Raw genomic sequence first — 24598 nt, forward strand, 5'->3', positions numbered from 1 at the left:
GTTGGATCTCCTTGCAGACCAAGGGACTCTCAAGAGTCTTCTCCCATACCACAGTTCAAAAGCATCAATTCTTTGGCTCTCAGCTTTCATTATAGTCCAACTCTCACATCCATACATGACTACTGGAAAAACCATAGCTTTGACTAGACAGACCTTTGTTGGCAAAATAATGTCTCTGCTTTTTAATATGCTGCCTAGGTTGGTCATAGCTTTTCTTCCAAAGAGCAAGCGCCTTTTAATTTCATGGCTGCAGTCACCATCTGCAGTGATTTTTGGAGCCCCCAAAAGTAAAGTCTGTCATTATTTCCACTGTTTCCCCATCTATTTGCCTGAAGTGATGGGACCAGATGCCACGATCTTAGCTTTCTGAATGCTGAGTTTTAAGCCAGCTTTTTCACTCTCCTCTTTCACTTTCATCAAGAGGCCCTTTAGTTCTTCTTCGCTTTCTGCCATAAGGGTGGTGTCATTTGCATATCTGAGGTTATTGATATTTCTCCTGGCAATCTTGATTCCAGCTTGTGCTTCATCCAGCCCAGCATTTCTCATGATGTACTCTGCATATAAGTTAAATAAGTAGGGTGACAATATACAGCCTTGACTTACTCCTTTCCCTATTTGGAACCAGTCTGTTGTTCCATGTCCAGTTCTAACTGTTGCTTCTTGGCCTGCATACAGATTTCTCAAGAGGCAGGTCAGGTTGTCTGGTATTTCCATCTCTTTAAGAATTTTCCACAGTTTGTGGTGATCCACACAGTCAAAGGCTTTGGTGTAGTCAATAAAGCAGAAGTAGATGTTTTTCTGGAACTCTCTTGCTTTTTCGATGATCCAGTGGATGTTGGCAATTTGATCTCTGGTTCCTCTGCCTTTTCTAAAACCAGCTTGAACATCTGGAAGTTCACAGTTCACATACTGTTGAAACCTGGCTTGGAGAATTTTGAGCATTACTTTGCCAGCATGTGAGATGAGTGCAATTGTCGGATGGTTTGAGCATTCTTTGGCAAAATAGTGCGATCAAGGACTGAAAAATTCTTAGGAAAGAAAGAGAGAGATTAATTTAATCCGAGGGAGTTTCATTAAAGAGATAGTATTTGAGCAGAGTCTCAAATGAGTGCCAGGCTGTGGAAGAGGAAATGGCATTCACATGCAAGTAGGGTCTGTTATGATTTTACAAGTGTTAGATCAAGGAAGGTTCAGATTAGTTGGTTTATTCAACTATATATTGGTGTCTATGGCAAGTACTGGGAGTAGCTTTAATGCAGATGGAGATTACATGTGACAGATTTTGAAGAACTAACTACAAAATCTGGGCTTCACTCTACAGGCAGTCAGAATCAGTGATGTGATAAAGAAGTAGAAATTGAAAAGGCATTAGGGAAATGGGCTGGAGACAGCTGGAGAAGAGAGAAGGGACCCACAAAGGAGAGCTGGAAGGCTGTATTTGTAGTTCATGTGCAACATGAAAACTGGGAGCTGAAGTAGGGTATTAATAGAAGGAATGGAATGAAGCTAATTCAAGAGCCATGTGAAGGCAGAAGACAGAATTCAGCCATTTTCACCTGCTTAATACTTTGTATCTGAAAGTGCCTTTAGTTCATTTTCTTTGATTCTCAGTGAGGTCTATATAGTCATTGTTACACCCCTGTTTTACAGAGAAGGTCACTTGAAGGAGTTAAGCAATTTCCAAAACTCCTAGAGCTAATTCGTGGTAATGGTAGAGAGGGTGCCCTGATTCTTTGCATTGACAGTGTGGGATGAAGAAAAAAATAGCAAAGATAATTCCCAAGTACAAAATCTGAGAAACAGGGACATAAAATTTTCTGGTTATTAGAATTAGAAACATCAGAAGACAAAGTTAGTTTAGGAAAGAAAGTGAGAGAGGTGGATTTTAAGCATGTTTGTTTTGAGCTGATGGTCAAATCACAGTTGGGCCTCTTCAAAAAAGCAACTGAAGGGAAGGAATGGATTAAGATAAAGCAGTCAGATAAGAAAATATGAAAGTTACAACAGTGAGAATTGAATTCCAAGGGAATCAAGAATGCCACTGGGAAGAGGGGTCAGAGAGTTCGCGGCTCTCCTAGGACATCTTAACATTTAGCATTTAGAAACCAGCAAAGGAGACAAGTGTAAAAAGTATATTTTTTTAAAAAAAGAAAACAAAAGGAAAAACCCAAGATGCAAGAATATATGCCATCTTAGAGAACCAGCAACAGGGAGAATATCAGAAATGAAGAGTACCCATCATTATAAAGGGCTCTAGAGATGCCAAAGAATTTGAAGCGATAAAAGGGACTAAATTGACAAAGAGATTATTTGTCACCTGTGAGGATGTAGTTTCAAGGGAAGGTGGGGACATCAGATTTAAGGGGCAAAAATTGTTGTATAATGTGAAGGCAGAGGATTCAGTGAGACATTCAAGAGAGATTTAGTGATGAGCACCCCCCCCACCCTGCAAAAAAAAAAAAATCAAGTAAAGGTGGTTCTTTGTTTTTCTGGTGTTGAGTGTAGGCATAAGGTAAAGAAAAAAAAAAGGAAAGTTTTTTGGTTTTTTTTTTAAGGTGTTTGGGAAGGATGAAGTAGAGACAGGATTGAGTAGGAAATGCAATTAGCTATGCCATGGAGGGAGACTATCTTTTTATTTCAGACAAGAAGAAAGGATCAGTGGATATGAAGGCTTTAGTGAAGAACAAGGGGGAAGGGTTAGCATCTTAGTGGCTTAATCTTCTCAATAAAAATGGTGATGAAATACAAGATTGAGAGAGAATTGGAATTGGATGGACTGTGGGTGCATCATACGGATTTAACAAGAGAAGAGTGAACTTATCACTGAGTTCACAATTGAAAGGGTGTGATTCTGATCTCAGGTGGCCTCAGCCTGCAGCAGCTTGAAGCAGGGTTTCAGATCCTGGCCAGAGAGTGAGGTCGGGCCACAGCAGGAAGAGCGCTGAATCGTAGCCAGTAGACCAGTGGTCAGTGACAAGGCTCTGGCCGTTCGGGTTTGCAGAAAAGAATTCCCACAAAGATGGAGAGTAGTGAAACAAGTAAAGTGTTTATTAGGAGGAAAAGAGTAGTGTGGAGAGACACAGAGGCTGACTCAGAAATAGAGTCAGTTTGAATCACTTATGGGGGCACTTCTTCCAGGTTTCCTTTGGCCAATCATTTTTATTTGCCTGATTCTGAGTCTGTATTTCATTTATCTCAGGATCCTCCCATGTGCACATCTCTTAGCCAAGATGGATTCCAACAAAGAGGCCTACGGGCAGATTGACATCAGTCCCCTTTCAACCTCCAAGGAGCTTTCTAATTGGGAAGGTCTCCTTGACTTTGAGAATGAGAAATATGTGGTCTCTTATCTTTCATCTGGGCAGGGCTCAGCCTCTCCAGTTATCCCATTTTATGGAGTTTCTGTCCATAGGAAATGAACTCCATCTGCTGAGTCTGGGGGCCCATCTATCTCCTGCCTTAATCCTTTGGGACTGGCTTAACCTGAATATGTGACTTTTTTTCTGCAGTAGTGTGACTGCTTAAAGTCTGGAATAGGAAAATGTAGAGGATGAGGATTTAAGATACGGCTGGAAGAACTTAATCTGAAGGAATTAGAGGTAGTGCAGTGCAGGGAGATGGCCAGGCCTTGGAGGTGGCTGTTTTGAGATGAGATAGGATGAAGAATATAGAAAAAACAGAAGTGGATATTTTCAAAGTGATCAGGGAGGAATTCTGAGGAAGAGAATGTTGAAGTTCTTCAAGTTGCTGGAGGGGATAAAGTAGAAGGGGAAAAGCAATGCACACAAAACCAGCGGCTGAGGTTTTCTAAAGACCTGGGATGAGTTCAGCCAGTAGCCTCCAGACCGCACTCAGAGTTTCATTCTGTCCTTTGCCTTCATGTTCAATCTGCTCATGAAACCATCTCTGATGACTCAAATCCAAAGGAAGGCTTCTTTTCCCCAAACTCATAAAATTTCCTTTCGAATACTTTTAGCACATACTTGATTTTATACTGAGTAATCAAATCTCTTGTCTGTATGTTTTTAGCTTTAAGTGAATTCAATCTTTTGTATGCAAATACCTTATTTTCCCTAAATGTACTTTAAATGCCTTGAGTTAGTGTTGTGTTTTACATATAGGTGCTTAAACAGCAATTTTATTGACTGACTGAATGCAGTTACACCCACATGAATGCACTAATAGTCACTATCAACCATTCTTATTTGGGGCAACAAAATGCCCAATAATGGGTTGAAGTCAAAAGAGAAAAGAAAAATCTGGATGCTGAGTATCTCACGGGGCATAAATTGGAGAAGAAGATCTATGCAAATCGATATGAGTCTCTTTGTACCTTACACTTTGCTAAACGTGGTGGATCAATGTGGAACCAAGGATGGGGCTTTGAGCACAGTCTGCCGCAGGTGCAGGTCGTAAGTGGGGAGTGGGGGGATTGTCCACAGGGAATGGTCAACCAAAATAAGGTGAGATTTTTCTTATCACTGTGTGTTTGAAATTCTAAATTGTGTTAAAAATTTTTGCTGATCTAAGGTCTAAAGAGTTGATTCAGTCACTATTGAGTTTTGCTAACATAGTATATATGTAAAGTTCAACTCAACATGTTTTTTTGGTTTTTATTTTTTCACTTTTCCTTTAGTGAATATTGTCTTCTACATGAAAGTTAATTCAGAGAACCCCCAATTGCATGCTTGACACCTGACAACAGACTCAGTTGTATGCATTCATTTAGAGAATGAATGAATCCTTATGCATCAAATCTAGTCTTTTTATGTGTTCAGGATCAACGGGTCTCCAACCCACCAGTACTTCAAGCATCTGTGTTAAAACAATAGATTCAAAATAAAGAATGACAGCATTGTGTTTGTGGAGACAAAGAAAAAGAACTTGAGTCACTTCAGTTCTATTTTTACTAAGTACAAATCATTCTCTGAACCTGGTGCTCACCCATTTGGCAATATTCTCTCAGGTGTCTTTTCCACCTTTTTTCAAAAATACATAGTCATTCTGTTTTACCGTTTGTGCAGTGGTATTTGTTTATTTGTTTTTTTTGATATGATTACATCTATGAAGTTCAAAACAGGAAGGTTTTCACTGTCTTCTTTTCTGGTCATTATTATTATTCATTTCCTTTCCCTATTATGACTGAAAATAACATCTTGCAGAAGAGGCAGATGTTACGAAAGGGATCTACTCCAGATGTCACGTATCTTCAGTACACACCGCCATGGCTAGTTCAGGGCTGAACAGATATGACGTTAGCCTGAAGGACAGATACATACAGTGCATGTATGCAACCACATAAGCGATAACCGTGTGGACCACACTGTGATAAGACATGTAGTCAAAATATCAGGAAACGTCTTGTGTGACAACACAAGAAGATGACAAGTAACTTCTAACCTGTAGGTGGGAATCCAGAAAGCTTTCTGGGAAATAATAGGAAATGGATAGTGTTTGCATAAGTGAAAATGATGAAGTAAGTGACATTCCAGGTTAGGGGAGCCACAGGTAAAGACTCAGAAGTAGGAGAGCATGGGATATAGATATGGAAAGTGGTTCTCAACCCTTACTGTGCATCTGACTGGCCCGGGGAACTTTAAAAAAAAAAATCTGCTGCCTGAGCCCCAGCGATAGATTCTAAATCAATTGGCCAAAGTGGGCTTTGATGTCAATATTTTTTTTTAATTTCTCCAAGTGATATTTTTAGTTCCTTCTGAAATCCAGTGGGCTATATTAAAAATAAATGGACATTGTTTGAAATGTATGTCTGTAAGATTTTTCTTCCCATATTAAAAAATTTCTTCCCCTAATTTAGCAGCTAATAATCACTTAATTTTCATTTTGTTTTGTTTTTCAAATTTTTATTTTATATTGGAGGATAGTTGATTAACAGTGTTGTATTCGTTTTAGGTATAGAACAAAGTGATTCAGTTATGCATGTATCTGTTCTTTCTCAAATTCATCTCCCAGGTAGCTTATTACAGAATATTGAGCAAAGTTCCCTGTGCTATACAGTAGGTCCTTGCTGGTTATCTTTTTATTTTTATTATTACTTTTTTTTTAATTTTTGGCTGTACTGGGTGTTCATTGCTGCACATAGGCTTTCTCTGGTTGTGGCGAGCAGGGGCTCCTCTCTAGTTGCAGTGTGTGGACTCACTAGTTGTGGTACATGGGTTTAGGTGCCCCTAGGCATGTGGTGGGCTGCCATCTATGGGGTCACACAGAGTCAGACATGACTGAAGTGACGTAGCAGCAGCAGCAGCAGTAGGCATGTGGCATCTTCCCAGACCAGGGCTCAAAATCATGTCCTTGCATTGGTAGGGGGATACTTAACCAGCGGACCACCAGGGAAGTCCTAACCTATTTTAAATATATTAGTGTGTACATGTCAGTCCCAAACTCCCAATCTCATCCCTCCTTTTAAAAACTTTTTATTTTACATGGGAATGTAGCCAATTAACAGTGTTGTGATGGTTTCAGGTGGGCAGCAAAGGGACTCAGCCGTACATGTACCTGTATCCATTCGCCCCCAAATTCCCCTCTCACCCAGGCTGCCACATAACATTGAGCAGGGTTCCCTGTGCTGTATAGTAGGTCCTTGTTGGTTATCCATTTTAAATATAGCAGTGTGTGCATATCAATCCCAAAGTCCCTAACTATCTATCCCCCCTTTGAGAGTAATTTAGCTTTTAGAAAATCACGTGAGTATCATGATGGTTTTGTTACTCCCAGTAAGTAACTGTTCTTCATATGCTTTGGGACAATTTTCATTTGGGGTATGTGTTAACTATGGTTATAGTAAGTAATTCTTCAGTATTTATCCATAGCACAGTTCTAAAATGAGGGGAACAGACCACCAGCAATTCATAATTTTAGGTTGGAAAAGAGGCAACTGCAGGATAGTAAAACAACTTTCACATGAGGAAAAGCAACTAAAATAGGATGAGTAGGGACTGTGCAAAAAAAAAAAAAAAAATCCAGGCTTTGTTTCACACAAGAGTTATTACTTAGAATTCTTGGTTACACCAGAAGACAGACAAATCCATTTGAGTTCTCTTTTTAAGAAAAAAGTAACCTACAATATTTGAAGCAAAGAGACATAGCCACAAATAGGAGTTATTTATTTTAATTAGATTGCAAGTTTGACTGTCCAGGGCCCACACATATTATATTGTGTTTTCCTGTGAATTTAGGTTTGCCAAATCAAAATACATGACACTTAGATAAATTTGAATTTCAAATAAACAATGAGTAATTTTTAGTATGAGTATGTTCCATGAAGTATAGTTTAAAAATATTACTCATTGTTTATCTGCCATTCAAATTTAACTGATGGCCTATAGATCCATTTGCTAAATCTGGCAGCCCAGATTTATCAGTGAATATAACCTGTGTTGAACTAATATGCAACACAAAACAGATGAGAGAAATGATTTCCTTCCTCTGGACAATCAAACGTGACCAAAGCTAAATGTGAAAAGGCTGACCTAGTTGTATGAACACATACATACTGGAGTTTCCATGAAGGTCTGCGGAGATCCAAGTAAAGTCAGAGTTGAATATTTTCTCTTCCACTCACTTTTAAAGAATGCTGATTGCAGAGAGCGTAGCGAGTCATTGTCCTTGCAGTTCCCAGTGTGCTGTGGACCAGCAGCATCAGCATCACCTGGGACCTTGTTAGAAATGCAGAGTCCCAGATCTCTCCCAGGTCTGCCGAACCAGAATCTGCATTTTAACAAGATGCCTTGTGATTGTCTGCCAGGTGAGAAATGCAGATCTAGTTCGATAGTTTCCAAAACCATGCTCAGGCCCAGGATCCCCCAGGGCTCAGCGAGTGTGTAAGCAGGGCTTCATCCATCGTAATGAAGAGAGACCTTTACTCTGAGTGATCCTGTCTGGGCTTCAAGTAAAATTTCATTGGAACAAAGGGTCCATGGTTTAATTTTTTTTTTAATTAAAAAAAAAAATTCTTTAAAAAAATCATCTAGTTCATTTCATTTTCCAAATGGGGAAACTAAGTAACAAAATACTTGACTGTGCCTGAGTCCTGTGCTGGGAAGTGACGGGACCACGATGCTGTCCATGCCTCAGGATCTCAGCCTCCTTCCACTTCTCACTGTTTACTGAAGAAAGCACAAAATACTAGAAATCTCAGAACAGCTACTTGTCAGGCACCATCAAGCACCACAGGTGTCTTCTAGCTGGGCCTGGAAGTTCAGAATTAGCCCCTTGTCTTTCACACTCAGGTCTAGTAACTGCCTTTCAAGGGTTCATCTAACGCGTAAAAAGCACTCTCTGCTTTGCTCTCTGAGCTTGAAGACAGGTCTCCAGCTGCAGGTTTGTGTACACTGCTAACACAGAGTACCCTGCAGGTTTGTTTGTGGATATTTCAGCTAATTATCTTGCCACAGACCATCGAGACAGATCTGAATGACTGTTGAGTTAATAGTTCTGAAGGAGTAATTAGGGAGAATACCTGCCTGCATGGCCCGCCCCAGTGCAGACATATCAGTGTGAACATTTACTTCTGAATGTGATGAATTGCATAAATAATTCTCAGAAATGAAATTAGAGAGCACCCACGCATTAGACACAGTCATGTTTTAAGTCATGACATCCTGCATCTCTGTAATGAATTAACAGTACAGTCTGGTTTGAATTTTTCAATTTTCAGCATACATCCTGCTCTGTTAACAAGTGACCCTGTGGCCCCCATCAGTTTCTATAACAATTTGAATTAGCCATTCTAAAAAGAACACAGACTGGGACATGTTTAAGCCTCAAGAAAGAAGTATTAAATGCTAGGTTGTGACCCATCCATCATATTTCATGGCAGAGTCGGACATGATGCCCAGGTTTCTAGATCCCATTTGTCTATTGGATAGATGCCTCGTGGTATCTACCAAGTTTAAAGATAAGGTTGGCAGTCACCAACCTTACAGATTGTTCTATGAGAACTAAACATTGAGTCCTGGAAGTCAGAGAACTGACCCCTTGTTTTCATTTGTAAGGAAATTCTCTGAGCAACTGCAGATTGACCTAGAAAAACAACTTCAGTTAGGACTAATTTATGTAGATTTCAGTTTAGGGATCCTAAAAGTTAGTGGAGGAAGGTGGGAGGGACAACAATCAGAAGAGCCATGACCCAGAGAAGTTTCTAAGTAACTTTTCTCCCCAGTGTTCAGTTATCTCAGGCAACCAGGTATAAGGATCCTACAATTTCAGAGGACAGATGCCCAAATATCATTTTACAGATAAGGAAACAAAAGCCCAGAGAAATCAAGTGATTTATTTAGGATCATTTAATTGATTTGTGATATGTGGAAGCATTCTAGAAAGGAAGCAGGATTTTGATAAACTTATTACTCTGTGGCATTTTTAGGGTTAAAATTGAGATATCAAGAACCGGTAAAAGAATGTAAAATCAGACCAAATGCATGACAATCGCTAGATTTCACTGCATGAAATCAGACCAGTTGCATGACAATTAATAGATATTATTGTAAATTTTGACATATTATTATGGGAAATGCCCTTTCTTTTCATCTAGTCAAAAACTGTAGAAGTAAGTATAAATCTTTCAGTTTTGTACATATAAAATAGGAGTCTTGAATAAGTTTGTAGTTAGATAACACCTATTCTATCTTGTTCATCTTTAGAATGCTTACGTGAAACCTAAATTAAGTCTTACCCCTTTTACCCTAAAAAAGTTTTTATCTTCCATATGGAAACCATATTCTATACTTTTCTTTGGTCATATGTCCTTCAAAACAGCATCTAGCACCATGTTAGACATTTCAGATATTTTTAGTAAATAATCTGTGCATTCTCTTTGGCCCAATAATTTCACTTCTGTAAGTTTATAAAAGAAACTAATCAGAAATATTCCTTTGAGGTTAGCAGCAAAAATATTCACTGGAGCATTATTTATATTATCAAACAATCTAGAAAGCAATCTCAAAATCAAATTGACTATATAACTCATATTGAGTTATATGTAGTATGCTCTGCACACACTGAAAGTAATTTTGTAGAGGAATAGTTCATAAAATTTTTTGTGTTCTTAATTGAAAATAAAGGAGTTCATAAAACAGTATTTGCAGTGATTCAGTGTTTCTAGAAATGAGTATACATGATATACACAGATACTTGAACCAAATTATGTGTGGGTGGTGGAATCTCTAGTGGTTTTAAATCTTGTTAGGGTGTTTTTTTCTCTAATGAGTAGTGGTAAGATGAAAGAAATTTTCTTTAAGGACATGAAATTAATTCAGAAAATAAGTTTGCACTGTGTTAACACTGGTAGCTTCACTGTACTTTCTATTTTGAGAACCTCTGTGATGAGTTCACAAAGAACATGATAAACATTATCAATAATCCTGCAACCTTTTCAACTAAGACAGAGAATTAATTATTAATTTAGTAATTCTTAGAATTCTTAGCAATGCTTAGCATACTGAAGTTGTTGGTAATGTTATAGTTTAAGATTGAAATAAAAATAGAACCATGTTTATAAATTTCAGATACGTTATACACAAAGTAATGAATTTTAAGAGCTAATTTCTATAATGGGAGAATTAACTTTGGAAGCTGATAGCTCTCATTTTAAATATTGGATCTGCCATTTGCCAGCTTTTTAGGTTTGGGTGCAAGGTGAATGATTGAGTTGTACACATTATATAAGATCAGGTATGTAAATCACCTTCTAACAGCATGAAATATGATTAATTATGTTTAATAAAATGTAACTTTCCCAGGCATCATCATCAACATTCTCGTCAGTGGTGTTTCTTTTTATTTCTTTAATTAGATAAGTTTGGCATTGTGTAGGTTTAAGGCATACAATGTGTTACTTTGATACATTTATATATTGTAATATAGTTGCTGTTGTAATAATATTTATTACATTGCATGCTTATAGTACAATATTGTTTAATACTCATCACAAGTGTATACCCTTAAATACCATCAATCTTATCTCCCCATCCTCTATTACCTGGTAGCCACTGTTTGCTTTTTTCTTAGGTCTGACTTCTTGAGATTCCACAGATAAGTGATATCACACAGTTCTGGTCTTTCTCTGACTTACCTCACTTAGCATCATGTGTTCAAGGTCCATCCTTGCTGTCACAAATGGCAGGATATCCTCTTTTCTCATGACAGAATAATATTCCACTTTGTGTCCACACTGCATCTTTTTTTACCCATTCATCCACGGATGGGCACCTGGGGTGTGTCCATATCTCGGCTGTTGTGAATAATGCTGCCATAACGCGGAAATATAGGTATCTCAGCAAACTTCTGTTTTCGTTTATTTTAGGTATATGCCAGAAGTGGAATTGCCAGATCATGTAGTAGATCCATTTTTAAGTTTTCGAGGAACTTCCTGATTGTTTTCCATAGTCTTTGGACCAATCTACATTCCCACCTATTGTGTCTCAGTTTCCCTTTCCATCACGTTCTCACCACTACCTGCCATCTCTTGTCTTTATGATGATAATCAGCTCTCCTTTCTAATGGTCACCTGTAACACAATGTCTTTATGTGCTGAGTGGTAAATCGGTGCTAGTCCATAGGACTGTACTTGCCTGCTGGACCCATGGGCCGAATGGGCCTTGTAAGGTAGAGCTTCAGAACAGACAGTGGTGCTGCTTGACTCCAAGAAACACAAGGGCAGCTGTGCCCTGAGAAGCCCAGTTGTGAAGTAACTGAAACCAGAGTGGGGGTTATAAAGAGTGAGCATACTGAAGACTTCCCTGGTGGTCAGCGGTTAAGACTCTGCACCTCCAGCGCAGGGGTCTTGGGTTTGATCTCTTGTCGGGAAACTAAGATCCCACGTTCTGGGGATCTAAGATCTGGTACAGCCAGGGTTTTTTTTTTAAGAATGAAAACGCCTATTGGCATTTGCCCACAACAGGAGTGACCACAAATTACAGTGTCCATCTCCCCAGAAACATTTGGTATATTTCCACTGATGATGATTTTTAGTTCCAACAAAGACACTAGATTGCTATTTAGCCCTGTCAATTTTACCTCTTTTTTAGGAAAATAAAGATAATTCAGTTTCACTTACATAATGGGACGTAACCAGCTAATAAATATAAAGCATTCTGACCACATAATGTTATAGAGACAGTACTAATATTATTAACGGGCAGGATGCAATTACCATGATTAGTATTTTTCCAGAAGGTAGAGCTAATACTCATTCCTACCTGATGGGAAGACTCTTTTACAGCCATTAATCATGACAGTGGAATGTAATTGGCCAATCTAGAAAGCTGCCAAATGCTAATATACCTACACTGATATTTAACATTTTTCACATTAAAATTCTTAGGTAGAAATAAACTTCCTTTAATATTTATTGGTTTATTTACTCCAAAATTACAGGTACTCTGATAAATGGAATAGTAGTTTCTGGTGCCACTGTGGCTGAGAAATGCCTTTTAGTGTCTTCTGCTACTGTAACTTAATAATTCATCCCATCACTTCTGTTTGTAAATCACAAAAGGTTTGTTTGATGAACATAAGGTTAGGGAGATGTGTGAATACAAATAACCTGTATTTTGAGACCATTGTCTATATGTGCAATTATTTACATAGGTTTGAGATTATCCACAACCTCTGACATTGGATTCAGTTTTCAGGGCATGACATCTGTTCATTTTCAAACACAGAAAGTCATCTATGGGATGTCTTAGCTTAATAAATTAATTCTTAAGATATTAAGGTGATTGATCTTTTAGTTTGGTTTTTGCTAGGAAGTCTAAGCACCAAATTTGAAGCACACTTCTAATAACTGTGCAGAGTTTTATGGTCTTTGGTTTTTTGAGTGAATTAATAAGTGAAATGAAGTGGTATAATTATTGACTTCTAAAGAAGAGAAGGTGTCCATGGTTATATATTAAGAAAATTTGTTTTTCATGACTGTTCATTTTTGCTTAGTTATATTTGGACACTTAATGGAGTCTTTTAGACATAAATATGCATAAAGCATAAACCATGTCTTTAAGAAACTCTCAGTCCTTTGGGGGGTAGCTTTGGCCAAGGGACTGTCATCCGGTAGTGCCATTAATAAAGAGGTAAGCAGGGTGCTTTGGGCATGTATAGTTTCAACTGTGGTGGTAATGAGATCATTTAATAAGTAGGTACATTTAATTCAGAAGTTCATCTGAATAGTTGGCAAATATATTTTTCTTATGATGTGACTGTAACCACACTGTTCACTCCTTTTGCATTTTTCTGTTTCAGAGACGCCCAAGCAGATGGCCGGCAATGAAGTTCCGAAGAGGTTCTGGCCATCCTGCCTATGCTGAAGTTGAACCAGTTGGAGAGAAAGAAGGTTTTATCGTATCAGAGCAGTGCTAAACTTTCTAGGACAGAACAGCACCAGTGCTGGCTTACAGGTGTTAAGACTAAAAATTTGCCTATACCTATAAGACACACACACACACACACACAGGAGCCCTAAGCTGCTGTAGCCAGAAGGAGATGAGATTTCTGGACAAGCCCAGCCCAGGAAGGGTTAAAAAAATTTTTTTAAACTTACAGAGGATACCAGTTACCACTGAACATAGAATTCCCTAGTGGAATGGCCTCTATAGTTCACTCAGCACATCTCCTGTGGACTTATCAGAAATATGACAAGATTACAGTGCTGTTGGCTTAAGGTGCAGGGTTGCAAAGGGATCGAGAAAAAAAAATATTAATAAAGCTTTAATTCACAAGGGATCTATACCTTTGGTTCAAATATTCTTCTCTGATAACTGTGTTCCAAAGCCTGAACCCATTCACTCAAAAGAACAGTGACAAATATTTCCAGTTTGCTGAGAGAAGTAGGTGATGCAGGGGCCCAAACAAACACAGAAGAAGAGATTTTATGTCTTTCTACCAGACATGTGGCTGAAGGATTTTGTTTTGCTGGTCTAGACCCACCTGTTTGAACCAGTTCATTACTTTACAGGATGAATCTTTATCTTTCCAGTTCCGACTTTGCCTCCCTCTTCCTGGATGCCTTCTGTGTAAGCAGTGACAGAATCATAGCCTTTTAGCTAAGTGTGAGGACAGAGGGAGGGACAAATGAGGTTTCTGGTTCCCCCCCAGCTCAGAGGAAAACGTCTGATTGGTTTTCAGAAGCATTGCCTCCACCTCCCAACTGTGAAGACTGTGAGGCCACAGTTGTTCTTGGCTGAAGGAAACAGAAGGAAACAGTACCAAGGGTTCCTTAATCGTTTTTGAAGCAAAAATGTTAAGGGATTCTAAGCATATGAGGTTTTTCGTATTTTGTTTTTTTTTTAACTTTTTGCCGTTTCAGTCTGAGAGGCCCATTTCATTGTCGATTCCTATCTGAGAAGTCTTTCAAGTCAGCATATCCCTGGCGAGAAAAAGAGCGAAAGAACCCTGCTGAATCATACAGTAATTTTCTTTAAAGCACATAGTAGTTACATAAATATATATATATAAATATATTTTTGTTTATAACTAACACAAGGCAGGCTCTTGTGACTCAGAGTGCATTTTGTCATCGAGACAAAACAAATGCGAGATGCATTACTGCATACTTCCATAGAGTTGTAAAATAATCCTTAATATTAGAATATTTTTATGTCACTTAGTGGAAGTGGTTCAACTGGTTGCAGCGCCGATCGTTTTTCCTACCTGTTGGAGCCGCTCTCCCGTTCATATCAACCCCTTCCCTCCCTGGCAAAATAAAGCAGATGCAAAAAGCTCCTTAGATGGATCTGTTGTTTGCCCCATAATCACAGTCCAGATTTTGAACCATCCCTGTGAGTGAAGACAGGAAAGGCACCCCCCCACCCCTAGAGGAGGAAAGTGGTTAATATATATACTGAGCTCCTAAAGTTTGAATTCAGGTCCTGTGTGTACAATTTCATCAACATCTCGACCCATGAAACTTACATCTTGCGCCAAGAAGCTGTTGGTTCTCATAGAGTACCCATGTCCAACATTTGCAGATTCAGGTATCAAGAAGCAGAGCTGTCTCGTAAGCAGCACTTTACTACCAACTCAGCATCTGTACACAGTGTCTACATCAAATGACATCAGTCTGCTAACAGAGTATCACATATTATCCTCACAACTGTCTGATGTAAACTCGTGCCATTTTCCATCGAGTATATTTTGCTTTACATTTTAAAGTACCTGATGAGGGTGTTAATTTTTTTTTTCCTAACCTGCTTAGACGATAATTGCAAAAAAAAAAAAGTTGACAAGGTGACTGAAGGGTGTGATGACTGCTATAGCTCTCTGCTATAGCTACGTTCAGTTGATATGAAATAAACCAACTTATTTCTTGTGGAGTAGGTTTGGTCGGTTAGCAATTACCAAATGACTTGCCAATATAACTGATGCAACCGGTGTTCTACAAAGGCATAAGGAACACATAGACGATTCCTTCTAGGATAAGTTGATGCTTCTTTCACTTGCTTTTGTGTTAGGTGTGGCTTCCAATACAGCTGATTGACAGTTATATAAATCCTGCATATATATATCCAACACCTTTCTCAATTCTTTGAAGTAGTGGTATAATTGCTATCCCTTTCAAAGTTCATCTTCCACTTTTGATTTTTTTTTAAATTCCAATTTTGTAAAATAGCCTAAAACTCTCTGAATTGTCCAGTGTACTAGAGCATACAGTAAGTGAAAGTGAAAAGGCTGCTGAAGTATGGGAAAACTTCCCAGCCAAATCAGGAGTTAAAGGTGGTGAGATGTTTCTGTTGTTGATGAATCTTTTAGAGCTAAGGGAAAAGGCTAACTGAATCCTTTTTTTTTTTTTCATGAAACTTTCATTCTACTCTGTACCTCTGGTTTCTTCTTGGTGCCCATTTACTGCAAAGGAAGAGAAGACATTCACAGAGTTTCTGGAAATTCAGAATGGACTCTGGTGCTTTGGACTTTTCATATATTATGTATTAGAAAGGATGCATCTGCATGTTATTTCATATACTATGAACCTAGTAAAAGGAAAATAATAGCAAAGGAACATATACAAAGTTCTAGAGAAATCAAATAAATGGTGCTACAGAGGAAGTTAGTTATTTCATCTTAATTATTTGTAAAAACATTTAGTGAATAGGTAAAGGATTCCCAGATGGCTCAGACAGTAAAGAATCTGCCTGTGGTGCAGGAGACCCAGGTTTGATCCCTGGGTTGGGAGTAGAATGACTACCCACTCCAGAATTCTTGCCTGGAGAATCCCATGGACAGAGAAGCCTGGCAGGGGTCCATGGGGTTGCAGAGTTGGACACACTTTCACTTTTCAAACATATTAAAAGTCAAGAAAGGTATCTTAAGCCAATGAGGTGAAACTGACCACAGTGTTGATTTGTTTATGAAAGGTTTGAACTTCAACATATACTAACAAATAGAAAGTTAAAGGGCAATTTACCTCCAATTATTATTTTAATTTGGGATGTCTAGCTCAGTAGTAAAGAACCCACCTGCCAATGCAAGAGACAGGGTTCAATCCTTGGGTCAAAAAGACTCCCTGAAGAAGGAAGTGGCAACCCACTCCAGTATGCTTGCCTTGGAAGTTCCATGGACAGAGGGGCCTAGTGGGCTGCAGTTTGTGGGGTCCCAAAGATTCAGACACAACTTAGCAACTGAGAACATACAAATGGGGCAGTCTCACAGGAAGCTTGTAGGATGTGCTGTCCAATATATCCACTAACCAAATTGATTGATTTAAATTAACTAAAATTAAATAAAAATTCAGTTCTTCTGTCACTCTAGCCATATTTCAAGCCCCCCAAAAGTCACATGGGGCTTGTGGCTTCCATACTGGACAGCACAGAACACTCCTGTCTTTGCAGAAAAATCTGTTAACTCTGCTGTAGAAGTCTTTCCTTTTCGGAGGCTCAAACAGTAAAGAATCTGCCTGCAATGCAGGAGACCCAGGTTCGATCCCTGGGTTGGGAAGATCCCCTGGAGAAGGGAATGGCTGCCCACTCCAGTATTCTTGCCTGGAGAATCCCATGGACAGAGGAGCCTGACAGGCTACAGTCCATTGGGTCACAAAGAGTCGGACAAGACTGAGCGACTAACACTTTCAATTTCTTCCTGAAGGAAAGGAGGATAAGAAAAAATAGATTTGATAGTTTCTGGGCCTGTTTTTGCTCTCAGAGAGGAAGCTTAAAATAATGAAAAGAATCCCAGCTGACACAGTTTTGAGTTTCCACTATGTCCTCAGGAAAATCACTTTTACCACTACAAGTCTCCATTTGCAAGTTTGGAAAATAAAAATATTTCTGTCCTGTCTTCCTTGCAAGGTTATTATTATGTCGATTGACTAAACATACAGACTTTTAAAACCTTATGTCAATTGAACCCATAGAAGGGGCTTCCCGGGTGGCCTAGACAGTAAAGAATCTGCCTGCAATGCAGAAGACCTAGGTTTGATCCCTGGGTCAGGAAGATCCAGTGGAGGAGGAAATGGTAACACACTCCAGTATTCTTGCCTTGAAAATCCCTAGGACAGAGAAGCCTGGTGGTCTACAATCCACAGGATTGCAGAGTTGGACACCTGGACAACTAAGCACTCATGTACAACCCATATACAGCACATCTCTTGGCCCAGTACCAGCACGAACTTGTATTCCGAGGGAAAAAAGTCCATCCATCCTAAAAGCATTCAAAGACAATCAAATCAGTCCAGTTCTTGAGGAAATGCCAAAGGAACATACACTTAAGAATTACTTCAATTCCTTTTTCCCCATATTAGTATTTTCTCTTACGTTCCCCCTGCATGATATCAGTCTCAACCATCCTTTCTCTCAAAGTCCTTGGGTGCATTCTTCATCTGGCTCAGTTCTTTATTGTGTAGTGTCCCTGAGCCTCTCCAGTTTTTTCTGATTTCCCAGTTAACTCTTCACAACAAAGAGAACCCAGGAGCTGACCAGCAGGCTTCTCTTTAGAAGAGAGTAAAACAAATAATTTCAAATACGTATTTTCTCCCTGTAACACAAATGTAAGGGCCTGCCACACTAAAATATTACAGCAGGTGGAACATAGTTTTAAAAGTAAAAATTTGCAAATGCAAACTACATGAAAAGAGTAAAATTAAATTTTGTCATATTCAGGTAATACATATTCTCAGATTAGTGTGATTTCTTAGTTTTGGCAAAAAGAAAAATTCTTATGTTATTTCCTCATTCTGAAGTAGTGTAAGTTTAGCAATGCCCTAGTGTCTGTTGCTCAGGGCAATAAGAAAAAGTTTTGCTGGAACTCATGGCTTGATTCAAGACACTTCCATGATAAGAAATTAATATTTAAGTAAGAGTAGCTGAAAAATAGATGCTGTGATTAAGGCTTTTTCCTCCTATGAATTGTTATTTTGCTTTGTATTTCTTCAGGCATTTTTTAGATATTTTATTAAGATGTGTTTTATTAATTCCCAGAGATTGCTCTTGCTTTTACTTTCCCAGCCTCCAGTTTTTGGCATCATCATCTATATGCCAGAATCATGGAAGGTCATCTAATCCAACCTCTTCATTTACAGATCAGAAAATTGAGGCCCAGAGAGATAAAGTCATTTGCCCAGCATCAGAAGTGGGCCTTGAACTTAAAACTCCTGACTGGTCATTTTTGTTCCAATTCTCTTTGCCTAAACCCCTCCATCAGTATTTAAAGACAACCACGCAGCTTCAAGAATACTGAAGTGGGTTGCCATTCCCTTCTCCAGGGGATCTTCCTGACCCAGGGATTAAACCCAGGTCCCCTGCATTGCAGGCAGATTCTTAACTTTCTGAGCCATTAGGAAAGCCCTTAAAAGGCAGGGTCTGCCTGAAAGCAATTTTTATTTGCTATCCTGACTCACTGTTCTGTCCCAGAATAGAGAACATTGGACCAACCTTCTGCCATCAAGTGGTTGTCCTAAGAATGGTACCAGTAGTTCCAGTTCTGGTCATTGCAAGGTCTTTATCTGGTTTTACATGCCCCTACCTATGGCCATCTAAGTTAGCAATACTATCTTGTGTCACTTAAAATTGCTCTGCCTTTGCTTCATTTCTTCCCAGATGTACCTGAAAACTAGTCATCTTCATAGCAGATTTTCTTACTGAATTATCACAATTTTTATTTGCTTTTAAACCAGTGGAGCCTAAGAAGCTCTTTGGAGCAAATGTTATGAGGTCAGTGGCATTACATACTATGTACTCCTATTTCCCTGTGTTCGTGAAGCACTTTACATTTTACAGGGCACTTTGATTCATTTCTTCATTTGTTCATTCATTCAACCACCCAATTCACTTAAATAGTTGCTGAGCACCTACTGGAACCAAGTTCCTGTGCTAGGTCTTGTGATATACAGTGATAGATACAAACAATAAGAGATCAGGCATGTCCACTGATAATTTTAATAGGGTAAAATCTTCAAACACAACTTTGCAAATTGATTGGCTCACTACTACTCTATCCAATTTCCAGTTCTAATTTCTATTCTACTAAGACAGGGAACTCTCAAGTACTTGTCTGAGGAACGTTTCTGAAATATGATACATCATTGCCCATCTCTGCTGTTTGCTCAATTTCAAATGATGTGTTAATTTCACTGATGAGAAGAAAAGTTACTCATTCAAAGTTGTCCCAGACCCAGAAGGACTTTTTCGGTCATTTTAATTCTTCCTGATTAGATGTAATAATAGTTCACTATCTTATTCTCATATTTCTACTGTGGCTTTGCGATTTATCAATGCCATCTTTTCAAGGTCTTCCAGAAGTATCCGTAGATCAATGAAGCATTTGCACTTTAGCTATGTGTGGTTGTTTGTTATTCATTAGATTGTCTCAGGTTTTCTCAGCCTCAGCACTAATTGACATTTGTGGTCCCATAATTCACAGATAGGGATGGGGTGGTGGAGTGGTCCCTTGCATTGCAGAGTGTTTGCCAGCTTACCAAGTTCCCATTGACTACATGCTGGTAGCTCACACACACACACACACACACAGATATCCCAACTATGACAATGAAAAATGTTTCCAGACATTGCCAAATATCCCCTGGGATGAGATTGGGCAAACTACTGAATTCTCTAGTGAACAAAATATATCAGGAGAAAAAAAGAAATGTTTCTCTTTCTCTTGGCACTTAATCCTCATTATAAATAGGTTTTTTTAATTAATAATAAGACTTGGCATCGTAAACTCTTTGCATGAAAAGGGACTGTAAAAGTCACTATTTTAATCACAACCAAACATCATCTTTTTCTATTTCATCATCTCCTAGTTTTACAAATTTATTGAGAGATCTGAACATTGTTTGTTTATCTTTGGAACTTGGGGATTTACTTTCTCATAGCAAGAGATAAGGCTGTTTGGTGGTTTTGCTTTGCCCTGAAATAGCTGCCGCAGGGGTTTTTGCCTCAGTCAGGAAGTTGGTATCACACAGCTTCAGTATCTCAGAGACTTCAAAGAGTTTTCTTCTGGGTATTTCACACATCTGCAAATCCTGCTCCATCATCTTTGCTTTCAAAATGTGCATAAAAGTTGACATTTGGTACGTCTAATTTTAAGTATATCTACATGAACTATTTTTTTCTTAAGTTTTCTATTTCTGATATTGATTTCTTTTTATCGTCCCTCTTTGGGGGGAAAAATTGGACTGTCCCAAGTAATTGCAAGTTGGAGATGTCTGAGTTGTACTATCTAAACCTATCAAGCCAAAGTTCCTGCTGATTCAATGTGCCTTATGTCAGTTTTCCTATAGGATCAGTGATTTCCTGTAAACAACCCTGTGTTTGTACTTGTGTCTGTGCTGCACCAATTGGAAAAGTCAGTGACGTTATGAGACAACCCCTTAAGAATATCTTACAAATAACAACAAACCTCCAACTGGAACATCAGGTCTTCCTCTACTCCTTTGCTAAAAGACCAACCCAGACTTTGGAAGCATTCTTCATTGTTTAATACAAGTTGCTAATACACACACACAATTGAAAGCTTTGATTATAATATCCAAGGGTATAGAGTATTGACAAGAACATCCAGAGAGACCTTTCCCAACCCACACCATCACAGAAATCAGAAAACTCCAACCTAGGAGATCCTCAAGTGTGTGTGTGAGTTCCTTCTCGACCACTGTCATATCAGATGCTATGGTGATACTTAAGGTTTTGACTAAGATTTTCCCATTTCAACTTAAATTTCAATGCATGTGCCTAATTATTGCCTGACATGTATTTTAAATCATCCAGTGCCCAGTGCTCTCACAATGATTATTGCAAAGCAGTAAGATGATAATTGCTCAAGTAAAATTATCTAAATTCTTTTTTTTTTTTTAAATTACCTAAATTCTTGAATCAATTCTCCATAACAAATTTGTAGAACACATCATCATTGGCTTCTCAGTGTTAATTCTTATTAATTTTCAGATCACTGTCCACACTGAAAGAGTCTATGTTACTTTAAATCCAAGATAAAAGATTAACTAAGGCAAAACATATGCTTTTGCTCATCTTTTTCTAATTTCTAAGATTTATTAACATTTGAAAATTACTTTTTTAAAAAAGCCTCTCCTAATGGGATAAGGTAAAAAGTTTTAACTTGGAAGATAGTAATATATTCATTATTTCAGTTGAAAAACCTCAGTGACTTCTGTCAATACCACTGAAGTGTTGTTTTCTCTTTTTTTTTATAAAAGTGGTCTCTCTCATCCCTAGCATTACATATATATATATATATATATATATGTATTCATGACCAAAATATCACTTACTTATCATGCAACCATAAACCTTTTGTGCCTATCAAATAGATAAATATCATGAAACTAATTTTAGACATTTGCTATATGAGAAGAAGTATAGAAATGGGTGGATGGGGGATGATTCATGGAAAAATAAAGATCAAAATATGCTTTCGAGCATAATTTTCAACTTCTTTAGAGCAATGTGCAAATACATATTCAATGAAGATTAGCTCAAATTTAAGTCATACAGACTTTGAGACACTGGGTCACAGATCCCGCCAGTTATGCCAAGAAACACATGACATCCAGAAGGCAGAGGTAGCCCCATTTTAGCTAAAACTCAGCCATTACCCATCTTCTATGGCACCAATGCTAAATTCATAAGGCTTTTTTCCTAAGGAATTGGATTACTTGAGTAAGTAATAACCAAAAAAACACTTTGCACTTATTACCCTCTGACTTACAAGGCATAACCGTGTACTTTAATTCCCTTATACCAGAGACCATGTGACATCCAACCACACATAGGCAATAAAATACAATAAAAATACTTTTCCTGAGGAAAGGGTACAATATTCTGCAGACCCAGATCTCTGTGAAGTTTGACCATCTTGGGACCAGACTCCATACTCATTTCTAGACATTGTGGTCATGCCTAAGCAACCGTTGTAAAACTAGTTGGAACAAAAATATACTCAGCGTCATATTTTTAGCAGGGAAATAAAAACTCAAAGTGTCTTCTTTGGCTACTCTGTAAGTGGCTACTCTGAAAATACCATCAAGTGAAATCAGAGCTTCTTCTGCTAAAAAATGTTAAGATCATTTTAGGGAAATGAAGTAAATTTCTTGAGACACAAACATTTTGTGTTTATTGGAACTAAATCTCAGGGCCTTAGCTGAGATGCAGGAAGTCTTTTCATTGGTTGGTCAAAATAAATCTCTCATTTGCCTCATTTGAGGCTTTGAACAGTGCCTGGGAAGAACATTATTTTCAGGGGAAAAAAGAAACAGGCTTTTTTTTTTTTGCATGCCAGCTGGGATCATGGTAACTTCCAATGCCAGGAATTTACTACTGTTTCTGGTAATTCTGCTTGTAGTCATCTGAAACATTGAAGGGTGAAAGGAGGAGAAACTGGGCACCTGGGGAGGGGAGGGCTGTCTGTGTTTCATGCCAGTTGCACACAGAATATTTGTAAATGCATTTCAAAGTGGGTATAATTGTAGCCTTTGTCAGAATCACAAAGCTCACCATGGAGCTGCTGAAAGAGAACCCTGAGGGGAAAATCTGACCCTCTACACACAGGGCTTCCCCGGTGGCTCAGTGGTAAAGAATCCGCCTGGCAATGCAGGAGACACAGGTTCGACCCCTGAGTTGGGAAGATCCCCTGGAGGAGGAAATGGCAACCCACTCCAGTATTCTTGCCTGGGAAATCCCACAGACAGAGGAGCCTGGCGGGCTATAGTCTATGGGGTTGCCAAGAGTCGGACACAGTTTAGTGATTAAGCACCATCACCCAACAAAAGGAAAGGCAATGGGTAAGCCTGTCACACTTTTTGAGTTTGTTTCTATTTTCCACAGCCCTGGACTTCAAATCAAGGACATGTCTGTCAGGTGAAGGTTAATATTGCTGAGGTTTTTCCAAAACTTCATTTAATCCTTGGAAAACTGAGCATTTTGAATTTATTCCACTCCTCCGGGCATCATTCCTACTTCTTTTGCCATGTGAATGAGACACTGGAGATCGCATTTTTTCGTAGTAAAATCATAATCAAATACTTCCTCGATGACCTCGTGCTTGACATACCTGAACCTGCAAATGTAAAAATGATTGTATCTGAATTTGCACTGATGGTATATGATAGCAGAAGACCTTACTGGAATCCCCTGTTTAAATTTAGTAATTTGGATGCTACGTACTTCTGCAATCTTCTTGGTTATTTTCACTGTAAGATTAATTAGCTAAGTTTGAATGTATTTCCTTACAGTCTATTCATTTGCCATCTATCTCTTACCTGGGGATCATTATGATTGCAATAATTCATTGACGTTTTCTGCACACAGCTTCTTAAACCATTTTTTTTGCATTTCTTTTCCTTACAGTATGTGGAAAATCTGGTTTGTTTGTTTTTCCTAGTAATCATTTTGTAAGAAAGCGCAGTGTATCAACTGCCGTGGTGACACAATTCCTCTTTTAAGGTCTGGAAGCTGGTTGTGACCAAATGCCATATGTCTTCTCTCTGTCAATTGCTATTTTCAGAATTAAATCTTTCTTTTTTTATCTTTCACTTTCAGTTGGAGTCAACATATTTGGGAATTTTTAGAAGGGGGAGAAGGGAGCAATTTATGTAATACTGCTGTCATATTTGACTACATATTAAAAACAATAAATGATCATTTTGTTTTAATTTCTTAAAATAGTTTTATTTATTTATTGACTGCACTGGTTCTTCGTTGCTGTGAGGCTTTTCTCTAGTTGCACAGAGTGGGGGTTACTCCCTAGTTGCGGGGCACAGGCTTATGCAGTGGCTTCTGTTGTTGCGGGGCACAGGCTCTAGAGCACGATTCAATAGTTGCAGCTCACGGGCTTTGTTGCTCCGTGGCATATGGCATCTTCCCACACCAGCAATCGAACCTGTGTATCGTGCATTGACAGGCAGATTGTTTACCATGGAGCCACCAGGAAGCCCTGTTTTAATTTCTTAAATGTGTTTACCCTTGTCTTTCAAGGTATTTTTGTTCCTTTCCACTATTAGCCTTTGAAACATTTTCCCTATTGTGGAAGAAAATCTGAGTGCAGTGTCCAGAGCTGTAGGCTAGTGAAAGGATAGAAAGTCCTTTTGTTTCTTTCTTTCTTTTTAACATTTTATATTGGAGTATAGCCCATTAACAAT

At 38.5% G+C, this 24598-nt stretch overlaps 1 protein-coding gene across 2 annotated transcripts in view; it reads left to right on the forward strand.

Moving 5' to 3' along the window:
* The window catches only part of PLXDC2 (plexin domain containing 2), a 429365-nt gene extending 405243 nt beyond the window's left edge, over positions 1–24122 (forward strand). For both annotated transcript variants that reach the window (XM_043479119.1, XM_043479121.1), the window contains exon 14: positions 13255–24122. In XM_043479119.1, coding sequence (XP_043335054.1) covers positions 13255–13371 — 117 coding nt within the window. In that variant the 3' untranslated portion in view covers positions 13372–24122. The remainder of the gene's footprint in view (positions 1–13254) is intronic.
* The last annotated feature ends 476 nt before the right edge of the window (positions 24123–24598 follow it).

The sequence above is a fragment of the Cervus canadensis genome, chromosome 10, assembly GCF_019320065.1.
Source record: "Cervus canadensis isolate Bull #8, Minnesota chromosome 10, ASM1932006v1, whole genome shotgun sequence".
Classification (NCBI taxonomy): domain Eukaryota; kingdom Metazoa; phylum Chordata; class Mammalia; order Artiodactyla; family Cervidae; genus Cervus; species Cervus canadensis.